Source organism: Salmo trutta, chromosome 13 (assembly GCF_901001165.1).
Source record: "Salmo trutta chromosome 13, fSalTru1.1, whole genome shotgun sequence".
Taxonomy (NCBI): domain Eukaryota; kingdom Metazoa; phylum Chordata; class Actinopteri; order Salmoniformes; family Salmonidae; genus Salmo; species Salmo trutta.
The window spans coordinates 76009267-76030409 of NC_042969.1; the positions used below are offsets into that span (position 1 = coordinate 76009267).

Here is a 21143-nt window from a genome sequence, read left to right on the forward strand (position 1 = left end):
CTCTCTCGCTGGCTCTCCTCGTCTGCTATCGCTGGCCCTCTCTCTCTCTCGCTGGCTCTCGCTGGCTCTCTCTCTCTCTCTCTCGCTGGCTCTCGCGGCTATCTCTCTCTCTCTTCTCTGCTGGCTCTCTCTCTCTCTCTCTCTCTCTCTCCTCTCGCTGGCCTCTCTCTCTCTCTCTACTCTTCTCTCCTCTCTCTCTCGCTTGGCTCTTCTCTCTCTCTCGCTGTGGCTCCTTCTCTTCTACTTGCATCTCTGGCTCTCTCTATCCTCTCTCGGCTTTTCGGCTCTCTCCTCTTCTCTTCCTTCTCTCTCTCGCTGCTGGCTTTCTCTCTCTCTCTCTCTCTCTCTCGCTGGCTCTCTCTCTCCTTAGCTGGACTCTCTCTCTCTCTCTCCTCTCGCTGCTCTCTCTCTCTCTCTCTCGCTGGCTCTCTCCTCTCTCTCTCTCTCTCTCGCTTGGCTTCTCTCTCTTCTCTCTCATCTCTCTCGCTGGCTCTCTCTTCGTCTCTCTCTCTCTCGCTTGGCTCCTCTTCTCTCTCTCTCTCTCTCGCTGTCTCTCTCTCTCCTCTCTCTTCTCGCTGGCCTCTCTCCTCTCTCTCTCTCTCTCCGCTGGCCTCTCTCTCTCTCTCTCGCTGGCTCTCTCTCTCTCTAGCTGGCTCTCTCTCTCTCTAGCTGGCTCTCTCTCTCTCTCTCGCTGGCTCTCTCTCTCTCTCTCTCTCTCTCTCTCTCTCTCTCTCTCTCTCTCTCTGGCTGGCATTCTCTCTCTGGCTGGCTGTGTGTGTGCGCGTGTGCACCGTTCACATTTGTAAGGGACGGCAGGTAGCCTAGCGGTTAAGAGCGTTGGGTCAGTAACCGAAAGGTCGCTGGTTAGAATTTAAATTTCATTGTGAAAAATCTGTCTGTGCCTTTGAGCACAAGGCACTCAACCCTAATTGCGCCTGTAAGTTGCTCTAGATAAGAGCGTCTGCTACATTACAAAAAAAACATTTAAAAGAAATTCAGTTTGGATGTGTGTGCATACAGAATAGTACTCTCTGTGTATTAACGTCCTCTCCTCTCTGTCCCAGTACATCAAAGCCTGTCTCCAGGCTAAGGAGTGTCCCCACCTGACCCTGGTCCAGGTCAGCACGGTCCAGGCCATGTTTGAGAAGGAGATCTCGGCCATCGGAGCTGTGGTCAACCGCAAGAGCTCCATCCCCCCCTTACCCCTGCCCCCCAAGAGGAGGGGACCCTCGGTCAGTCACGTGTGTGTGTGTGTGTGTGTGTGTGTGTGTGTGTGTGTGTAGTAGGTGCATGTTTGTGAGCATTTTCTCCAGACATTGCTAGCCGCTCTTAGCAGGTGCACTCTGACGTCATTCTGACGTTCCGTCTGGTTCTAAAGGCCAGGTGCAGTTTAATTGCTCATTAGAGCTTACTTGCCAAGGTACCATGACGACTGTCCCACAGTGACAGGTGACATTGGACAGTAAAGGACACACCTGTCAGTCAATGCTTCAAATGTTGACATTTAGTTGTAATGATTGACATCAACAGGACTGTATCTGATCTGAAAAGAAGACTGTGGTCAGACAGTGATGTCGTGTGGTAGTTGGGCCGTTGACAGAAGGAGAAGTGAGAAGGACTTGAAGCACAACAGGCCTGTTTACCCAGCAGCTCTCCAGGAGGGGAGCGCTTTGTTCTAGGTAGTGAGGAGAGGTTGAGAGGATATACTGTTCTTGTGGTGGTGTACTCTAATCAGACGTTACAAAAAGATACATGTACTCCTCTGTCGCGTAGGCACTCACCTAAATACACACTGATACACAGTACATACGCTTACATTCAAAACACTCCTGTTCACTCACACACAAACACACTTAAAAAAACAAAACTTTCGTTTACACACACACAACACAGGAAGTGTGCTGCTTATTCATGTTTGTGGTCTGTAGTTGAGGGCCAGTCATGTGGAGTGTTTTTCCTGCTGTGCTGACCTTGGCAAGTCTACTCTGCTTGACAACAGTGTGACTCACCCTTCAGTAAGTGTATGTGTGTTTGTTATTCCTACAGTAAAGTATACTGTTTTCCTTGCTTACTCATGAAAATATGTATCTCCCCTTCTCTCTCTCCTCTTCCCTCTGTTACTCTGCTTCTCTCTCTAGCAAGTGAATACGTGTGTATGGCAGGTGTCTACCCATTTTAAGATCGTCCTAATCAAAGGCAGCAAGGTGAACGCTGAGGAGACGGCCAAGGTAACCACTGATGATGATGATGATTACTTGATAGCAAACCTGGAATTGATGTTGCATTTTTACTGTTTGCTCTGGGATGTACAGTTGAAATTGGAAGTTTCCATACACCTTAGCCAAATACATTTAAACTCAGTTTTCACAATTCCTGACATTTAATCCTAGTAAAAATTCCCTGTCTTAGGTCAGTTAGGATTATCACTTTATTTTAATAATGTGAAATGTCAGAATAATGGTAGAGAATGATTTATTTCAGCTTTTATTTCTTTCATCACATTCCCAGTGGGTCAGAAGTTTACGTACACTCAATTAGTATTTGGTAGCATTGCCTTTAAATTGTTGAACTTGGGTCAAACGTTTCGGGTAGCCTTCCACAAGCTTCCCACAATAAGTTGGGTGAATTTTGGCCCATTCCTCCTGACAGAGCTGGTGTAACTTGAGTCAGGTTTGTAGGCCTCCTTGCTCGCACACGCTTTTTCAGTTCTGCCCACACATTTTCTATAGGATTGAGGTCAGGGCATTGTGATGGCCACTCCAATATCTTGACTTTGTTGTCATTAAGCCATTTTGCCACAACTTTGGAAGTATGCTTAGGGTCATTGTCCATTTGGAAGACCCATTTGCGACCAAACTTTAACTTCCTGACTGATGTCTTGAGATGTTGCTTCAATATATCCACATAATTTTCCTCCCTCATGATGCCATCTATTTTGTGAAGTGCACCAGTCCCTCCTGCAGCAAAGCACCCCCACAGCATGATGCTGCCACCAACATGCTTCACAGTTGGGATGGTGTTCTTCGGCTTGCAAGCCTCCCCCTTTTGCCTCCAAACATAACAATGGTCATTATGGCTGAACTGTTCTATTTTTGTATGATTTTGTACAAAAAGTACGATCTTTGTCCCCATGTGCAATTGCAAACCGTAGTCTGGGTTTTTTATGGCGGTTTTGGAGCAGTAGCTTCTTCCTTGCTGAGTGGCCTTTCAGGTTCTGTCGATATAGGACTCGTTTTACTGTGGATACGTATATTTTTGTACCTGTTTCTTCCAGCATCTTCACAAGGTCCTTTGCTATTGTTCTGGGATTGATTTGCACTTTTCACACCAAAGTACGTTCATCTCTAGGAGACAGAACGCATATCCTTCCTGAGCGGTATGACGGCTGCGTGGTCCCATGGAGTTTATACTTGCGTACTCTTGTTTGTACAGATGAACGTGGTACCTTCAGGTGTTTGGAAATTGCTCCCAAGGATGAACCAGACTTGGTCTGGTTCTACAATTCTTTTTCTGAGGTCTTGGCTGATTTTTCTTTTGATTTTCCCATGATATCAAGCAAAGAGGCACTGAGTTTGAAGGTAAGCCTTGAAATACGTCCACAGGTACACCTCCAATTGACTCAAATTATGTAAATTAGCCTATCAGAAGCTTCTAAAGCCATGACATCATTTTCTGGAATTTTCCAAGCTGTTTAAAGGCACAGTCAACTTAGTGTATGTAAACTTCTGACCCACTGGAATTGGGATACAGTGAAATAATCTGTCTGTAAACAATTGTTGGAAAAATGACTTGTGTCATGCACAAAGTAGATGTCCTAACCGACTTGCCAAAACTATAGTTTGTTAACAAGAAATTTGTGGAGTGGTTGAAAAACGAGTTTTAATGACTCCAACCTAAGTGTATGTAAACTACCGACTTCAACTGTATTTATAACCCATGGACAGTAGAGCCCTGTTAGCGCTCACTATGATCCTATTATGGTGAACTAAACCCCTCTCTCTCTCTTCAGGTCCAGGTACGTGCAGGCTTGTTCCATGGCACAGAGCTGCTGTGTAAGCCAGCGGTGAGCAGCGAGAGCAGCGGACGCTCCGAACACGTGTGGAACAGCACGCTAGAGTTCGACATTACCGTGAGCGACCTGCCGCGCATGACCCGCCTCTGCTTCGCCGTCTACGCCGTCATGGACAAGGTCAAGAAGCAGAAGTCCACCAAGAACGCCCACATCAACAAGTACCAGACCATCCGCAAGTCTGGCAAAGTGGTATGACACACACACACAAAACACAGGCATGCGCGCGTGCAAACACATACAGATATTTATCTCTGTCCCCTCTTTCTCTCTCTCCTCTCTCTGCAGCACTACCCTGTAGCCTGGGTGAACACCATGCTGTTTGACTATAAAGGACAGCTGAAGACTGGAGATATCATCCTTCACAGCTGGTCTTCCTTTCCTGGTGAGCACACACACACCCTCATACACTTTACAAACCCTTGAATTAACCTATACACACTCACACCTACACACACACACTTCTGAAACTCACCTATGTTAGTGGCATGTATGAGTGATTTTTCTGTGTCCCCCAGATGAACTTGAAGAGATGCTGAACCCCATAGGAACCATCCAAACCAACCCGTACACTGAGAACACTACAGCACTCCACATCCACCTCCCTGACTACAACCCTCACCCCATCCTATTCCCCCCCTTCGACAAGGTGAGGACACACACACACACACACACACACACACACACACGGACATATTCATACATGGTTATCATTATGAAGTATTTCGACCACTGATATGGATGTGTGTGGTCTACCTCTGCAGATTCTGGAGAAAGCTGCAGAGATCGCCGGGTCAAGCGACTGCTTGCCCATGGTACTGTCGTGAGTTCCAACAACTCAAACACTTACACACATACATAAGTACCCCACACACACAAGTGCTCCCTTTACTCCAGAGCAGCAGGCGCCAGGCATGTTGCAAGCATTTCTGGGACAGTAAGCAGACACCAAATGTGTCAGAGGGGAGGATATTGCTATGACTGGTTTCCAGGGCAACCCAGTCAGCCCTGATCCGGGGTGGTGTTGGCAGGCTGGTGCACTGTCACAATAGTGTCTCTCGGAGGAATCTGAGGCTAAGATCAGCCCTCCTGTTCCACAGACACACACACACACACACACACACACACACACACACACAGTCTTGTACAGCTAACCTTGTGGGGGGACACAATTCAGTCCCATTCAAAATCCAATTTTTCCTTACCTGTACTCTTACCCTAACCTAAAAATCGAACCTTAACCCTAGCTCTTAACCTTTAACGTAATTCTAACCCTAACACAAATTCTAACCTTAACCCTAAACCCCCTAGAAATAGCATTTGGCCTTGTGGGAACCAACAAAATCACCCATCCTAAAGCCCCTGTGGAACAGGGGACACGGTTATGTAACACCGTGTGAAGCAGAGGGCTTGCCAAAACATGCCATTTGCAGGGAGGTGTGTGTGTGTGTGGTGGAGGTTTTCTTACGGTCTCAAGCTTCAAGCTCTTATTCTGTGTCGACTAACAATGTTTCATTGTTGATCCATAAAGCAATCAACCATGCATGCACGTACAGATCTATTTGTATCTCTCTGATGGTGGATAGGATTACATGCAGTGCACTCTGATTCCAGATCTGTGGTTAATGGTGACTTCTACCTTTAGCACCCCTTGCTACTCCTCTGTACGTAATGTGACTTCTTCCCCTGTGCTGCCACCTAGTGGTGACTGACCCCCACTGCTGTTTCTTCCCCTGTGCTGCCACCTAGTGGTGACTGACCACCTCTGCTGTTTCTTCCCCTGTGCTGCCACCTAGTGGTGACTGACCACCTCTGCTGTTTCCCCACAGGGCCGAGGTGGTAAGAAGTTCCACATTGAGCTGAAGGAGATCATGGAGAGGGACCCTCTGTCCCAGCTGTGTGAGAACGAGAAGGACCTCATCTGGACACTACGCTACGACTGCATGGAGAACTTCCCCCAGTCACTGCCCAAACTGCTGCTCTCCGTTAAGTGGAGCAAACATGAGGACATGGCCCAGGTACATACTGTGCCACATGAACCTGTCTTGTGTATTGATAGTGTTTTTTAACACACTCAATTTCTTCTCAAGGGCACTAAACTAGTGTGCCTCAATGGTCAGATCCTAAATGAACCCCTAGCCCATACCACTATGCCCCTCATCAGTCACCTTCTGCTGTGCTCCTGTATCAGTTATTAATCATAGTGAATGATCTGTCTCTCAGCTTCAGGCCTTGCTGCAGATCTGGCCCAAGCTGAGTCCCAGGGACGCTCTGGAGCTGCTTGACTTTAACTACCCAGACCAGTACGTCAGAGAGTACGCTGTGGGCTGCCTGAGGGATATGAGGTAGTCCACACGCTCACAGACACGCTCACTGACACGCTCACACATACAAATGCACACATACCTGTTCCTAGTTCACTTACTGTTGTAATGTCTTACTATCTCTTCCTCACCCCACTCTCCCTCTCTTTTCCTCTCTCTTTTCCTCTCCCCCCTCTTCCGCCCCCTGCTCTCCCCCCTCTTCTGCCCCATGCTCTCCCCCTCTCTTTTCCTTTCCCCCCTCTTCCGCCCCCTGCTCTCCTCCCTCTCTCTTTTCCTCTCCCCCCTCTTCCGCCCCCTGCTCTCCCCCCTCTCTCTCTTTTCCTCTCCCCCCTCTTCTGCCCCCTGCTCTCCCCCCTCTCTCTTTTCCTTTACCCCCCTTCCGCCCCCTGCTCTCCCCCCCTCTCTCTTTTCCTTTCCGCCCCCTGCTCCTCCCCCTCTCTCTTTTCCTCTCCCCCCTCTTCTGCCCCCTCTCTCTTTTCCTCTCCCCCCTCTTCCGCCCCCTGCTCTCCCCCCTCTCTCTCTTTTCCTCTCCCCCCTCTTCTGCCCCCTGCTCTCCCCCCTCTCTCTTTTCCTTTCCCCCCCTTCCGCCCCCTGCTCTCCCCCCCCTCTCTCTTTTCCTTTCCGCCCCCCTGCTCCTCCCCCTCTCTCTTTTCCTCTCCCCCCTCTTCTGCCCCCTCTCTCTTTTCCTCTCCCCCCTCTCTCTCTTTTCCTCTCCCCCCTCTTCCGCCCCCTGCTCTCCCCCCTCCCAGTGATGAGGAGTTGTCTCAGTATCTGCTCCAGCTGGTCCAGGTGTTACGTTATGAACCCTACTATGACTGTGCGCTCACCCGCTTCCTGCTGAACAGAGCCCAGTGCAATCGCAACATAGGACACTTCCTCTTCTGGCATCTCAGGTGAGAGAGAGAGATGTGGTGTGTACATGAAAGATAATGTGTGTAAGGGTGTGTGTGTATGTGTAAGGGGGTGTGGGTGGGTGTATGTGTAAGGGTGGGTGTGTGTGTGTGTGTAAAGATTCAAAATACATTTTCCTCTACACAGGCTGTATTGTTTTGGTGCTGTATGTTCCGTGAGGTCATGTGCATTAACCCACCCCAGGTATGACTGTCACTGTAACTGTAGGGTGACTGTGCTGCCCCCTGTAGGTCAGAGATGCACATGCCAGCCGTTGCTGTCCAGTTCTCTCTCATTCTGGAGGCTTACTGTCGCGGCAGCATCCCTCACATTGAGGTCCTGAAGAAACAGGTAAGGACCCCAACACGGGCTCACGCCCTGACTCCAACCTTAACCTGTGAATGAATCACTACAGTACCTCTAATTCTATAGTTTCCTTTCAGTTCAGAATGGGGTTATTTATAAAGAAGTCAGATGACAGCAGCCTGACTTCTAACCTCTGACCTCTACTGTATTAGCCCTGACATCCGCACTGCTGGCAGCTTCCTCCTGCTTCCTGTTCACTGCTGTCCATCCCTCCTCTCCTTCCTGTTTTGAATTAGCTACCATGCTGTGGGATGTTTCAGGAAGCCCATGCAGTCATGCGTAGCATCTGTGTCAGATTTGAAAGGCAATACAGCAGTGGTGTAACTTCATCATTATTACATCGCGTTGCTTCTATGTTGTAACAACATTACACACTCTCTCCATCTAGGTGGAGGCTCTGAGCAAGCTGAAGTCTGTAAACGAGCTGATCAAGCTGGGCACCATCAAGAACGCCCGCAGTAAGACCAAGGAGGCCATGCTCACCAAAGAGGCCATGATGACTTGTCTGAGACAGAGTGGCTACACAGAGACCCTCTCTGACCTGCACTCCCCTCTCAACCCCAGTGTCCTGCTCTCTGGAATCAAGTAAGGGCCAGGGTTAGGTTCAAGGGGTTAGATGGGAGTGGAGAGGGCCTTGTGGATGACTATGATTTGACTCTCTCTTGCTCTATTTTTTTGCTTTTTCTCTCGCATTTGTCCCCTCTCCAACCCTGCCAGTGTGGAGAAATGTCGGTACATGGACTCTAAGATGAAGCCTCTGTGGATCGTCTACAACAACAAGCTGCTGGGGGGAGACACCCTGGGAATCATCTTCAAGAATGGAGACGGTACGAGGGGGTTGGATCTAACATTGACATGTTAGTCATTTAGCAGACGCTCTTATCCAGAGACTTACATGAGCAATTAAGATTAAGTGCTTTGCTCAAGGACACATCAACCGATTTTTCACCTAGTCAGCTCGGGGATTCGAACCAGCGACCTTTCAGTTACTGGCTCAATGCCCTTAACCGCTAGGCTACCATCCCTTAAGAGATGAAATGTAAGATCAATAAAGTTCAGGGGGAGAGAGCGAGGGAAGAATAGTGAGGTCAAGATGGAGGGATGTGTATTATGGAAGGTGATTTTGAAGCTGGAAGGATGAATGAAAGACTCATCTCTCTTTCCAGACCTGAGACAAGACATGTTGACACTGCAGATCTTGAGGTTGATGGACCTGCTATGGAAGGAGGCCAATCTGGACCTGAGGTGTGTATATTAATATGAAATGTGTGTGTCCTCAGTCAGACTGTCAGTAAGGCTTGTTTGTTCCTGTTTTCTGTAGGGAAGCTGTGTTGGGGGGGAGGGACCCTCAATCACCCCCTGCTAGCCTGACCTCTAACCCCCCCCACATCCATACCCCCAGCATCACACACCCACTACCCGCTTCTCATCCTAATCAAATCCGCACCCACTACCCGCTTCTCATCCTAATCAAATCCACACACACAGAGTCTAACACATCTGGAGCTGAGCAGTGTGTGGGATTGTTTTGACAGTTGAGCTGGGGGGCTGTTAGGTTACAGGGACAAGGGTTCAGAGAGCAGAAGGAGCTCTGCAGAGAGGATCATAAAGCCACTATGATGTGTTGTTTGGAGTGTGATCATGCGTACATTCTGGTCACGTGCTGAGACCGAGCCGGGGAAAGGAAACAACATGGAGATAATTATAAGGTGCATCTCAATGGTGTTGATTATGAATCATTGGAACAAAATGTGTCTGTGCAGAATCGTGCCTTACGGTTGCCTAGCGACTGGTGACCGGTCAGGGCTGATCGAGGTGGTGTCGTCGGCGGATACCATCGCCAACATCCAGCTGACCAGTAGCAACGTGGCGGCCGCCGCAGCCTTCAACAAGGATGCACTGCTCAACTGGCTCAAAGAGAAGAACTCTGGGTAAGACCGCACTTTGCCGACGGGTTTGTTTGTTTCTTACACCAGGGCTCTTTCTCAATGTGACTTTCCAAAAGTTCTGTGTATTACTGACCTATTTCATAGATATTTAACTATGTATATAACAAGCAACGTGTTAGTGAGCTGCTATGCTTTGGCAGTGCAAACCCAGTGAAAGCTCCCACTTGGCCAACACTTTATTTTGTTTGTGTACTATGCAGAGATGCTCTGGAGAAGGCGATCGAGGAGTTCACCCTGTCATGTGCAGGCTACTGCGTGGCCACCTACGTCCTGGGGATAGGTGACCGCCACAGTGACAACATCATGGTCCGCAGCACTGGACAGGTGGGTAGAGGTGCTCCCCAGTACGACAGGCTAAATCACCCAGGTTCATTTATGGAGTCTTAATGGAATCAAGTTCTTACATTGTGTGTGTCTCAGCTCTTCCACATCGACTTTGGGCATATCCTGGGGAACTTCAAGTCCAAGTTTGGCATCAAGAGGGAACGCGTCCCCTTCATCCTGACCCATGACTTCATCCACGTCATCCAACAGGGAAAGACAGGCAACACTGAGAAGTTTGGCAGGTGAGCGTCTGTCTCCTTTCACTACTCAGGCGATCCAGGCCGGGAACACTATCTGTTGCCTTAGCTTTTATCATTTATCTACTTGAGTAAATGTATAGTGAACTGAATGTGTGTGTTGTGCCTAGTTTCCGTAATTACTGTGAACAGGCCTACCTGATTCTGAGGCGGAATGGGAACCTCTTCATCACCCTGTTTGCCCTCATGCTGACTGCTGGACTGCCAGAGCTCACCTCCGTCAAGGATATACAGTACCTAAAGGTAATTCACACACACATGCACCCACACGCGCGCAGTATATAGTTGGCCACGTCACATGGGCTACAGTTTACATGTGCTACAGAAGTAATCTGTTATGATAAGAGTAGTTAAGTCTCCTCTCCCCTGTAGGACTCTCTGGCCCTGGGGAAGACCGACGACGAGGCGCTAAAACAGTTCCGCCAGAAGTTTGACGAGGCGCTGAGAGAGAGCTGGACCACCAAAGTCAACTGGATGGCCCACAACGTGGTCAAAGACAACCGCTCCTAGAACAGACAGACATCCTGAAGCTGGAGGGTTAAAGGTCAGGGGTTAGGAGGGTCTGAGGTCTATCCAGGGCTGGGACAACCGTGATTGAGGGGGCTAAGGTGTTGCTAAGGGGTGAAGACCAGACAGGACTAGACTTGGGGCCTTAAAGAAGGGAACCTAGAAGACCATCTTAAACACGCATGCTCTTACAGGCTTAAAATTCCCCTCCCTTTGCCTTTCCTCTGGCTTTTGAAGCTGCTGTGTGCCTCCAGCCAGTCCAGCAGTCCCATTGTCTCTCCCTGATCTTGTGACATATTTGTGGGTAATGTTGTTGCGTGTTTTGCACTCGCTCAGTGAGAGTCAGAGCCCAACACCTGAGGAATAGTGTGGCCTCTCTGACCCCCCCCCCCCCCCTGTTGTAAATGGACCGATCCCTTGGAGCCTGGACTAGACTGAACTAATGAAGAAGGGGACAGGGGTGGTTTCACCCACCTATCAGCAGGACTTCTGAGCTGCCTTGTGTTGGACTAAAAGGGAGAGGTCAGGGTTGACCACACCCACTCCAGGCCTTGCACCAGACAGTTTGATTGACAGCACACGTAAAGACTGGGTGTGTATAGAGTGGGTGTGTAAAGACTGAGGACCAAAGCGGCTCACCCGTGTGTCTTTAAATGACACCAAAACGTGCACATGGCCAGAGGAAGTGGGTCTTATTGGACTTATCCTCACGAGGCCTCCAGTTCATCTTGAAAGTGTGCCTAAAAACTGGAACAGATTGTATCTTTTAGTTTATTTTTAATGTTTTTATTTTATTGCCATTTAAGATTTAATTCTATCTAAGATGTTTAAGTTGTATATGTGCCAGACTACTAGAGAGAGAGAGACCCTCTGATCCTGTGGTCTTGAGAAACAGTCACTCATGACCAAATTCTCTGGACGCCTCCTCCCGACAGCTAAACAAAAGTTTGTGCAGGTTTTTCAACTTTACGCACTCTGCTGTCCCCTCCTAGTAGCTAGCAAGCTAGTTCCCTTGCTGTAACCTTAACAGAACTGCGGGAAAGCAGTGCTCAGTAAGCTGGGGCAAAGAACACTGTGTAACAGGCCTGCATGCTGTACGCTCCACACTGAGTACACCATCCCGGTGACATCCGGATGGTTACCAATATTCTAATATTTCTCATGAAGCCTGCTATCCTACTTGGAGTAAAACAAACTGTAGGGAAAGATTTGGCCGAGTTAACATTCACCGATTGATTTGGTGGTTTAGCTCTAGGGAAGAGGCATCCATGGGGGTGGGCGGTTCAATTTGGTCACGCAGCTTCTGCCTTTGAGAAAATGGGTGAATTGGACCATCAAACACTGGCACCATTTTAAAGAAAGGAGGGAGGGAGGGAGCTTAACATGTTTCTAAAACTTTATTTTGTGTTCCTGCTTTGGAATGTGGATGTAACATTCCTGTGTTCCATTTTATCAAATCATGGTTGTTGTTGGACAAACAGAACGGGTACAAAGGGTGAGTCATCACCACACTACCCCATAGAGGTATTATCACTACCCCATAGAGATTCTGTCTTAGACAGACTTGCCTAAGGATGCCAGAACTAGTCTTTCAAAGCACAAAACTGCTCACATAACCACAATGAAAGAACTCACTAAGAAATAACCGAAGCATATAACTAAAATGCCTTTTAGGAGCAAAACAAAGAGAGAACTTTGTCGTTGTAGGTTTGTTTTTACTGTGTTTTTAATAATCTGTTCAAAAATCGAATGTTTGTGAAAAATGTCACTTTTCTTTTTTTTTACGAGTATTTGTTTTTTTTAGATCAGCTGAAATGGGTGGAGTTTAGGACCTGTGGGAGGGGTTTGCCAGCAGAAGGCATAACACTGCGATTCAAAGCTACTTCCTGGGTTTGTCATGAGGGGCTCTTCCAGTATGTGTTTTGATTTTGTGCAATATCCGTATAGGAGTCTACATGTATATTATGTAAATGAACCCTTGGGCCCTAATGCCTGAGGCTATAATGGATGTCACTGGGTTAATATGTATTGCTGCTGTATTTCTCACCGCTAGCCTTCTTAAGTCTCTCAGACACTGAATATTGTCAAATGTACAGGCTTTTATGGTTTTGCAGTTTTTTGTTTTCATATGAGTTTTATTAAAGTTATTTTCCATCTAACTGCATTTTTCTTTTGTAATACGTTTTTGTGTGTTTGAGCGGGTGCGAACGTGCGTATGTGCCCCTTCAATCACTGCAGTGCCAGCAAGTCTGTATATAAGATGTGGTATATTTGCATAACGACTTGGCAGTGCACAAGGACGAGCACAGATTTGATCCCTGTGGCTATGGCACTGTGATGAATGCAGATTGATCCCAGGCCCAGAGATCCTGCATTCTTTCCACTGTGGTTGTGTGAGTGAAGGAGGGAGAGCACAGTGGGGCCCAGCTCTTCTGTGCTGGAGGGGACCAACATGCCTCTTTACTGATGTCATGTGGTGGTGGTGGTGATGCCATACAGGGTGGAGTAGCCAATAACCCTTATTGCCAGGTTATGGATCCTGAATAGAACTTGGTTGTGGGTCAACAGCTACCTGGATTCCATCTGGAGATGGCAGGTCACAGTGCTCTGTAGCTGTTAATACCTACAAATTCTATGATTGATAGGTTGTTTCTCTGCGAAAGGTGTCAGTGGATATCTTGGCAACCTCCTATGAGCTGTCAAGTTGAACACAAGCTTGTTTTATCGGGTCAAAAGTGATAACTGAAGGGGAAAAAATGCATGTGCAAGTGTGAAAATGAAGTGATATAATTACATACAGCTTGTTCCAAGTCAGCAACACTCATTGACTCAACTACTACATGTGCTGTCATCTTTGATTGCAATGGCTAATTATGGAGAATTTATGGAATAATTCCCATTGTATCATTTCCCCAGCACTCTAGCTTGGGTAATAGTTGTTTACTTCAAGAACTCTGAATGAAAAAGGGGAATGGGTGGGTGGATAGCCCCTCCCTCCCCTATTCAATGTTCTTCCTACACAATTATTGTGTTTGTCCCCTATTCTGTGTCTGCAGTTGAAATAACTCGTCTTTTATATTGCACTGTTTCCAGTGGCACTGATGGAGGCCCACTCACTCTGTTTGAATCTTCCTCCGGTACGGTCTTCACATCATAACACAGCTGTAAGTCACTCTTGATGTCAGTGAAGGCCAAACAGGTTGTTGTCAGAGGGCCTGTCTATCTTTCTCCTATGTATCCAAACCTTGTTCAAAGTTGACAATCAGGTGAATGACTGTAGTCCGAGCAGACCGTGTTGACCTCCGTGAATAACAAACAGGTCATTGACGGCCTTAAACCCGGACATTAGTGAATGTAACATGCCAGAGAAGCAGATACTGGGTCTCTAATAAGCACAAGCCATGAGATGTGTGTTTGTGGCGATTGGCCAGTGACTCATGCTTGACACCAATTTCCTTTTCAATGTCCACCACTGTTGAATGGTAATGGGGTTAGAGCCCTCGATCTTGGTCTCCTGGGTACGTAAGAGGCTTGTGTGATATTGAGGGTTTTCCTGCCTTCTGTAGATCTGTGTGCAACGTGTCTGTTATAGTCTATGATAGCCTATAGGGAGGAGGTCAGAGACCTGGCAGTGTGGTGCCAGAACAACAACCTCTCCCTCATTGTCATCGAGACGAAGGAGCTGATCGTGGACTACAGGAAATGGATGGTCGAGCGCGCTCCCATCCAAGTGGAGCGGGTTGAGAGCTTCAAAAAGACCCCTCAATTAAATTTGTCAATCAACTAATACCATTGTTGTTACATGTGCAAGGGTATGGTCCACAAGTCGCGGTATTAGAAAATGAAGGGTACTGGAATAGAACAATATCTATTAGGCAGCAGGTAGCCTGGCGTGTAGGAGCGTTGGGCCAGTTAGCGGAAGGTTGCTGGATCGAATCCCGGAGCAGCCAAGGTAAAAATCTGTTCTGCTCTTTACCAAGGCAGTTAACCTCCCGGGGATGTCTATCAAGGCAGCCCCCAGCACCTCCCTGACTCACAGGAGTTGGGTTAAATACGGAAGACGCATTTTGGTTGAAGCAGTCAGTTGCGCAACGGACTCGGTATCCCCTTTTCCCATTGCTGTGTTATGACTTCCAGGAATGACCAGCAGAGGGAGCCATGGAAGCTGCTTCCAGAAACAGGATAGACTAGGCCAGCTCGTCACTAAGACAGCAGTTCACATTATGGCAAATCTTATATGCATGTCAATAATCATACATTACACATCTATGTGTAAACATGACAGAGCATGTTCTACATGTTCAGCTGATTTAACGCTCTCTTCACTGTGACCTTTATATGTGGGTAATGGTTGTCACCTGCAGCTCCAGAAATGGAGTAATCAATCAAAGTCCATTAAATCAATGAAACCTCTGAAGCCTGCAGTTATGCAGAATAGCAGAGATTGTGCGACCACAATGTTGGTTTCATGAGCTGAAATAAAATATCCCAGAAATGTTCCATACACATTTGTTTACATCTGGGTTTGTGAGCATTTCTCCTTTTGTCAAGTTAATCCATCCAGCTGACAGTTGTGGCATATCAAGAAGCTGATTAAACAGCATGATCATTACACAGGTGTACACAGGTGTACCTTGTGGTGTACCTTGTGCTGGGGACAATAAAAGGCTACACTAAAATGTGTTGTTTTGTCACACAACACAATGACAAAGATATCTCAAGTTTTGAGGGAGCGTGCAATTGGCATGCTGACTGCAGGAATGTTCACCGGAGCTGTTGCCAGAGAATTGAATGTTAATTTATCCACCATAAGCCACCTCCAACATTGTTTTAGAGAATTTGTCAGGGCGTCCAACCGGCCTCACAACCACAGACCACGTGTATGGCGTCATTTGATTTGATTGATTAGGATCCCCATTAGCCGACGCCAGTGGCAACCGCTAGTCTTACTGGGGTCCAAGACATTACAGACAAAATACTTTTACAATTTACATACTTTTAAAAACATTAACACGTAGTGTATCTATCCATTACACATACATGTCAGTACATACAAACAACAAGTAGGTCACATGTAGGCAAGCGGTTTGCTGATGTCAACGTTTTGAACAGAGTGCCCCATGGTGGCAGTGGGGTTATGGTATGGGCAGGCATAAGCTACGGGCCACGAACACAATTGCACTTTATCGATTGCAATTTAAATGCTCAGACACCATGACGAGATGCTGAGTCCCATTGTCGTGCCATTCATCATGATCATGCACTGCCCCATGTCGCAAGGATCTGTACACAATTCCTGAAAGCTGAAAATGTCAGTTCTCCATGGCCTGCAGACATGTCACCCATGGAGCAGGCTTGGAATGCTCTGGATGGACGGCGTGTTCCAGTTCCTGTCAATATCCAGTAACTTCACACAGCCATTGAAGAGGAGTGGGACGACATTCCACAGGCCACAATTAACAGCCTGATCAACTCTATGGGAAGGAGATGTCGAGCTGCATGAGGAAAATGTGGTCACACCAGATTCTGACTTTCTGATCCACAACGCTATTTTTATTTTTTTAGGTCTGTGACCAACAGTGTATTCAGACCCCTTGACTTTTTCCACATTTTTTAACGTTACAGCCTTATTATCAAATGGATTAAATAAAAACAATCCTCATTAATCTACACATAATACCTCACAATGACAAAGCGAAAACAGGTTATTAGACATTTTTGCAAATGTATTACGAATAAAAAACATACCTTATTTACTTAAGTATTCAGACCCTTCGCTATGAGACTCAAAATTGAGCTCAGGTGCATCCTGTTTCCATTGATCATCCTTGAGATGTTTCTACAACTTGATTGGAGTCCACCTGTAAATTCAATTGATTGGACATTATTTGGAAAGGCACACATCTGTCTATATAAGGTCCCACAGTTGACAGTGCATGTCAGGGCAAAAACCAAGCCGTGAGGTCGAAGGAATTGTCCGTAGAGCTCCGAGATCTGGGGAAGGGTACCAAAACATTTCTGGAGCATTAAAAGTCCCCAAGAACACAGTGGCCTCCATCATTCTTAAATGGAAGAAGTTTGGAATCACCAAGACTCTCCTAGAGCTGGTGAAATTGAGCAATCAGGGGAGAAGGGCCTTGCGCACTCTGCTCCAGAGTGCTCAGGACCTCAGATTGTAGCGAAGGTTCACCTTCCAACAGGACAACGACCCTAAGCAAACAGTCAAGATGACGCAGGAGTGGCTTCGGGACAAGTCTTTGAATGTCCTTGAGTGGCCCAGACAGAGCCCGGACTTGATCCCGATCAAATATCTCTGGAGAGACCTGAAAATAGCTGTGGAGCTACGCTCCCCATCCAACCTGATAGAGCTTGAGAGGATCTGCAGAGAAGAATGGGAGAAACTCCCTACATACAGGTGTGCAAAGCTTGTAGCGTCATACCCAAGAAGACTTGAGACTAATCACTGCCAAAGGTGCTTCAACAAAGTACTGAGTAAAGGGCCTGAATACTTATGCAAATGTGATATTGTTTTTTTTCTTCATACATTTGCAAAAAATGACAAACAGATTTTGTTTGTCGTTATCGGGTATTGTGTGTAGATAAAAAAAGATATATGTTTTAATCAATTTTAGAATAAGGCTGTAACATAACAAAATGTTGAAAAAGTCAAGTGGTCTGAATACTTTCCGAATGCACTGTATCTGTATTCCCAGTCATGTGAAATTTTGTGTATTTGTGTATTTATTTAAATTGACTGATTTCCTTATGAACTATAACTCAGTAAATGTTACGTTTATATTTTTGTTCAGTGTATATATAATTTTAGCAATTATTTTTTGTAACATATGGACATTGCATGGATATACATTGCTTAATTATATATTTCCATAAATGTTCCAATGGTTAGATGCATACAGATCTGAGATCAATACTTAGTACAGTAATATTGGGGTGTGTTTTAAATGGAGAGGATTTCTGGATAAATAAATCTGTTCTGTCAGTAAGTACTTCCGCTGGTAAGACACTGAAAAACAGGTTCTATCTCAAGGCCATCAGACTGTTAAACAGCCACCACCTGCACAGAGAGGCTGCTGCCAACATACAGACTTGAAATCATTGGCCACTTTAATAAATGGATCACTAGTCACTTTAATAATGCCACTTTAATAATGTTTACATGTCTTGCATTGCTCATCTCATATGTATATACTGTATTCTATACTATCTATTGCATCTTAGCCTATGCCCTCTTTTTCCATTCCTTTACTTAGATGTGTGTGTATTAGGTAGTTGTTGTGGAATTGTTAGATGTTACTTGTTAGATATTGCTGCACTGTTGGAACGAGAAGCACAAGCATTTCGCTACACTCGCAATAACATCAGCTAACCATGTGTATGTAACCAATACATTTGATTTGATTTTGATTTGATAAGGATAAGTGTCATATTGTGGGTGGGTATTGTATTTGTGATGGACAGAGTTCTTCTGTTGAACTGCAGGCTGTGATGATACAGGCAGGGAAGAAATGACATACAATAAGTGGTCACAATTGATTTATATTTTTCAAGAACTCAGTCTGGGTCTCAACTTGCGGTTGCCAGTTAGAATAGTAAAATACACAAGGTGACATTTCGAGATTTGGTTGTGCATCAGCAGTTTTTCTCTTATGTCCAGTCACTGACAGTCACTCAATTAGCCATGTCAGTTAAAAATATGTAGATTGGTAAATTAGTCTAGTCAGCTATCTAAATGTATCTAATAATCTGACCATGAACGGCAACTGCCTAGAGGCCCTGACCTCTAGGGTGCCCCCATTGACTTTGGTAGTCCCTCTAACCCAGATGTCATACTAACATGGCATAAGTCATGGTAAAGTGTGTAGAATTGCAGGAAATTAACTTAAAACTGCAAAAAATGATCTCCACTATGGCAAGAAATGTAGAATTGCACGATATTGGCTGTAAAACTGCAAATGTTTCTCTCTGCCGCGTGGCAAAAAGTGTGGAATTGAATAAAACTTGCTTTAAAACTGCAACAGAGGGGGACCACTAAAATATTTTACCCTCGAGGTTAGGCCCCAAAACAACATCTGGCTTCAGCCTCCAAAAAGCTCACGCCGGCCTTGCATGTAGACCTAATTCACTCACAATTTCAGGTTAATTTAGAAACCTCAAAGTAAATCATTTTTATAGTGTCCTCATTGTAGGCTACTGTGGACATCTCATCAAATCAATTTTTATTTGTCACGTGCCGAATATAACAGGTGTAGACCAAGAAAATGACATACCAGTAATGAAGCTATATACAGGGGGTACCGGTATCGAGTCAATGTGCGGGGGTAAAGGTTGGTCAAGGTCACTTGTAAAGTGACTATGCATAGATAATAAACAGTGAGTAGCAGCAGTGTAAAAACAAAGGCGGGGGGCGGTGTTAATACAAATGGACCGGGTGGCCACTTGATTAATTGCTCAGCAGTCTTATGGCTTGGGGGTAGAAGCTGTTAAAGAGCCTTTTGGTCCTAGACTTGGCACTCCAGTACTGCTTGTCGTGCGCTAGCAGAGATAACAGTCTATGACGGGTGACTGGAGTCTTTGACAGTTTTTTGAGCCTTCCTCTGAAACCGCCTAGTATTTACAGGACCAGTCAAAAGTTTGGACACACCAACTCATTCCAGGTTTTTTCTTTATTTTTACTATTTTCTACATTGTAGAATAATAGTGACGAAATCAAAACTATGAAATAACACGTTATTATATACATTTTTAATTTAACATTTATTTAACTAGGCACATTAGCTAAGAACAAATTCTTATTTACAATGAAGTCCTACTCCGGCCAAACCCAGACGACGCTGGGCCAATTGTTCGCCGCCCTATGGGACTCCCAATCATGGCCGGATGTGATACAGCCTGGGATCACGTAGTAACCAAAAAAGTGTTAAACAAATCTTAATAAGTTAAAGGTTAAATTCATATATTTGAGATTCTTCGAAGTAGCCACCCTTGATGACAGCTTTGCACACTCTTGGCATTCTCTCAACCAGCTTCATGAGGTAGTCACCTGGAATATATTTCAATAAAAGGTGTGCCTTCTTAAAAGTTAATTTGTGGAATTTCTTTCCTTCTTAATGCGTTTGAGCCAATCAGTTGTGTTGTGACAAGTTAGGGGTGGTATACAGATGATAGCCCTATTTGGTAAAAGACCGAGTCCATGTTAGGGCAAGAACAGCTCAAATAAGCAAAGAGAAACGACAGTCCATCATTACTTTAAGACATGAAGGTGAGTCAATGAAGAACATTTCAAGAACTTTGAAAGTTCTTCAAGTGTAGTCGCAAAAACCATCAAGCGCTATGATGAAACTGGCTCTCATGAGGACGACCGCCACAGGAAAGGAAGACCCAGAGTTATCTCTGCTGCAGAGGATAAGTTCATTAGAGTTACCAGCCTCAGAAATTGCAGCCCAAATAAATGCTTCACAGAGTTCAAGTAACAGACACATCTCAACATCAACTGTTCAGAGGAGACTGCGTGAATCAGGCCTTCATGGTCGAATTTCTGCAAAGAAACCACTACTAAAAGACACCAGTAAGTAGAAGAGACAAGCTTGGGCAAAAAAACATGAGCAATGGACATTAGACCAGTGGAAATCTGTCCTTTGGTGTGATGAGTCCAAATTAGATTTTTTTGGTTTCCAACCGCTGTGTCTGAGACGCAGAGTCGGTGAATGGATGGTCTCTGCATGTGTGGTTCCCACCGTAAAGCATGGAGGAGGTGGTGTGGGGTGCTTTGCTGGTGACACTGTCAGGGATTTATTTTGAATTCAAGGCACACTTAACCAGCATAGCTACTACAGCATTCTGCAGTGATACGCCATCCCATCTGGTTTGAGCTCAGTGGGACTATCATTTGTTTTTCAACAGGACAATGACTCAACACACCTCCAGGCTGTGTAAGGGCTATTTGACCATTAAGGAGATCGATGGAGTGCTGCATCAGATGACCTGGCCTCCACAATCACCCGAAGTCAACCCAATTTAGATGGTTTGGGATGAGTTGGACCGCATAGTGAAGTAAAAGTAGCCAACAAGTGCTCAGCACATGTGGGAAGTCTTTCAAGACAGTTGGAAAAGCATTCCAGGTGAAGCTGGTTGAGAGAATGCCAAAAGTGTGCAAAGCTGTCATCAAGGCAAAGGGTGGCTACTTTGAAGCATCTAAATATAAAATATATGTTGATTTGTTTAACACTTTTTTTGGTTACTACATGATTCCATATGTGTTATTTCATGGTTTTGATGTCTTTACTATTATTCTACAATATAGAAAATAGTCAAAATAAAGAAAAACCCTTGAATGAGTTGGTGAGTCCAAACTTTTGACTGGTACTGTAGGTCCTGGATTAGAGTTACACATGGAGTAAAACAACATACAGTCAATAATACAGAAGAAAAATAAGTC

At 45.7% G+C, this 21143-nt stretch overlaps 1 protein-coding gene across 6 annotated transcripts in view; it reads left to right on the top strand.

The window, feature by feature from the left end:
* LOC115206538 (phosphatidylinositol 4,5-bisphosphate 3-kinase catalytic subunit beta isoform) overlaps positions 1 to 12851 on the top strand; it is a 79398-nt gene extending 66547 nt beyond the window's left edge. For all 6 annotated transcript variants that reach the window (XM_029773645.1, XM_029773647.1, XM_029773644.1 and 3 more), the window contains 18 exons: positions 1065 to 1232; positions 2139 to 2228; positions 4010 to 4261; positions 4358 to 4454; positions 4588 to 4718; positions 4834 to 4884; positions 5899 to 6087; positions 6293 to 6414; positions 7143 to 7286; positions 7536 to 7635; positions 8039 to 8235; positions 8368 to 8477; positions 8817 to 8895; positions 9414 to 9581; positions 9800 to 9923; positions 10020 to 10165; positions 10291 to 10423; positions 10553 to 12851. In XM_029773645.1, coding sequence (XP_029629505.1) covers positions 1065 to 1232; positions 2139 to 2228; positions 4010 to 4261; positions 4358 to 4454; positions 4588 to 4718; positions 4834 to 4884; positions 5899 to 6087; positions 6293 to 6414; positions 7143 to 7286; positions 7536 to 7635; positions 8039 to 8235; positions 8368 to 8477; positions 8817 to 8895; positions 9414 to 9581; positions 9800 to 9923; positions 10020 to 10165; positions 10291 to 10423; positions 10553 to 10690 — 2439 coding nt within the window. In that variant the 3' untranslated portion in view covers positions 10691 to 12851. The remainder of the gene's footprint in view (positions 1 to 1064; positions 1233 to 2138; positions 2229 to 4009; positions 4262 to 4357; positions 4455 to 4587; positions 4719 to 4833; positions 4885 to 5898; positions 6088 to 6292; positions 6415 to 7142; positions 7287 to 7535; positions 7636 to 8038; positions 8236 to 8367; positions 8478 to 8816; positions 8896 to 9413; positions 9582 to 9799; positions 9924 to 10019; positions 10166 to 10290; positions 10424 to 10552) is intronic.
* Positions 12852 to 21143: the final 8292 nt, after the last annotated feature.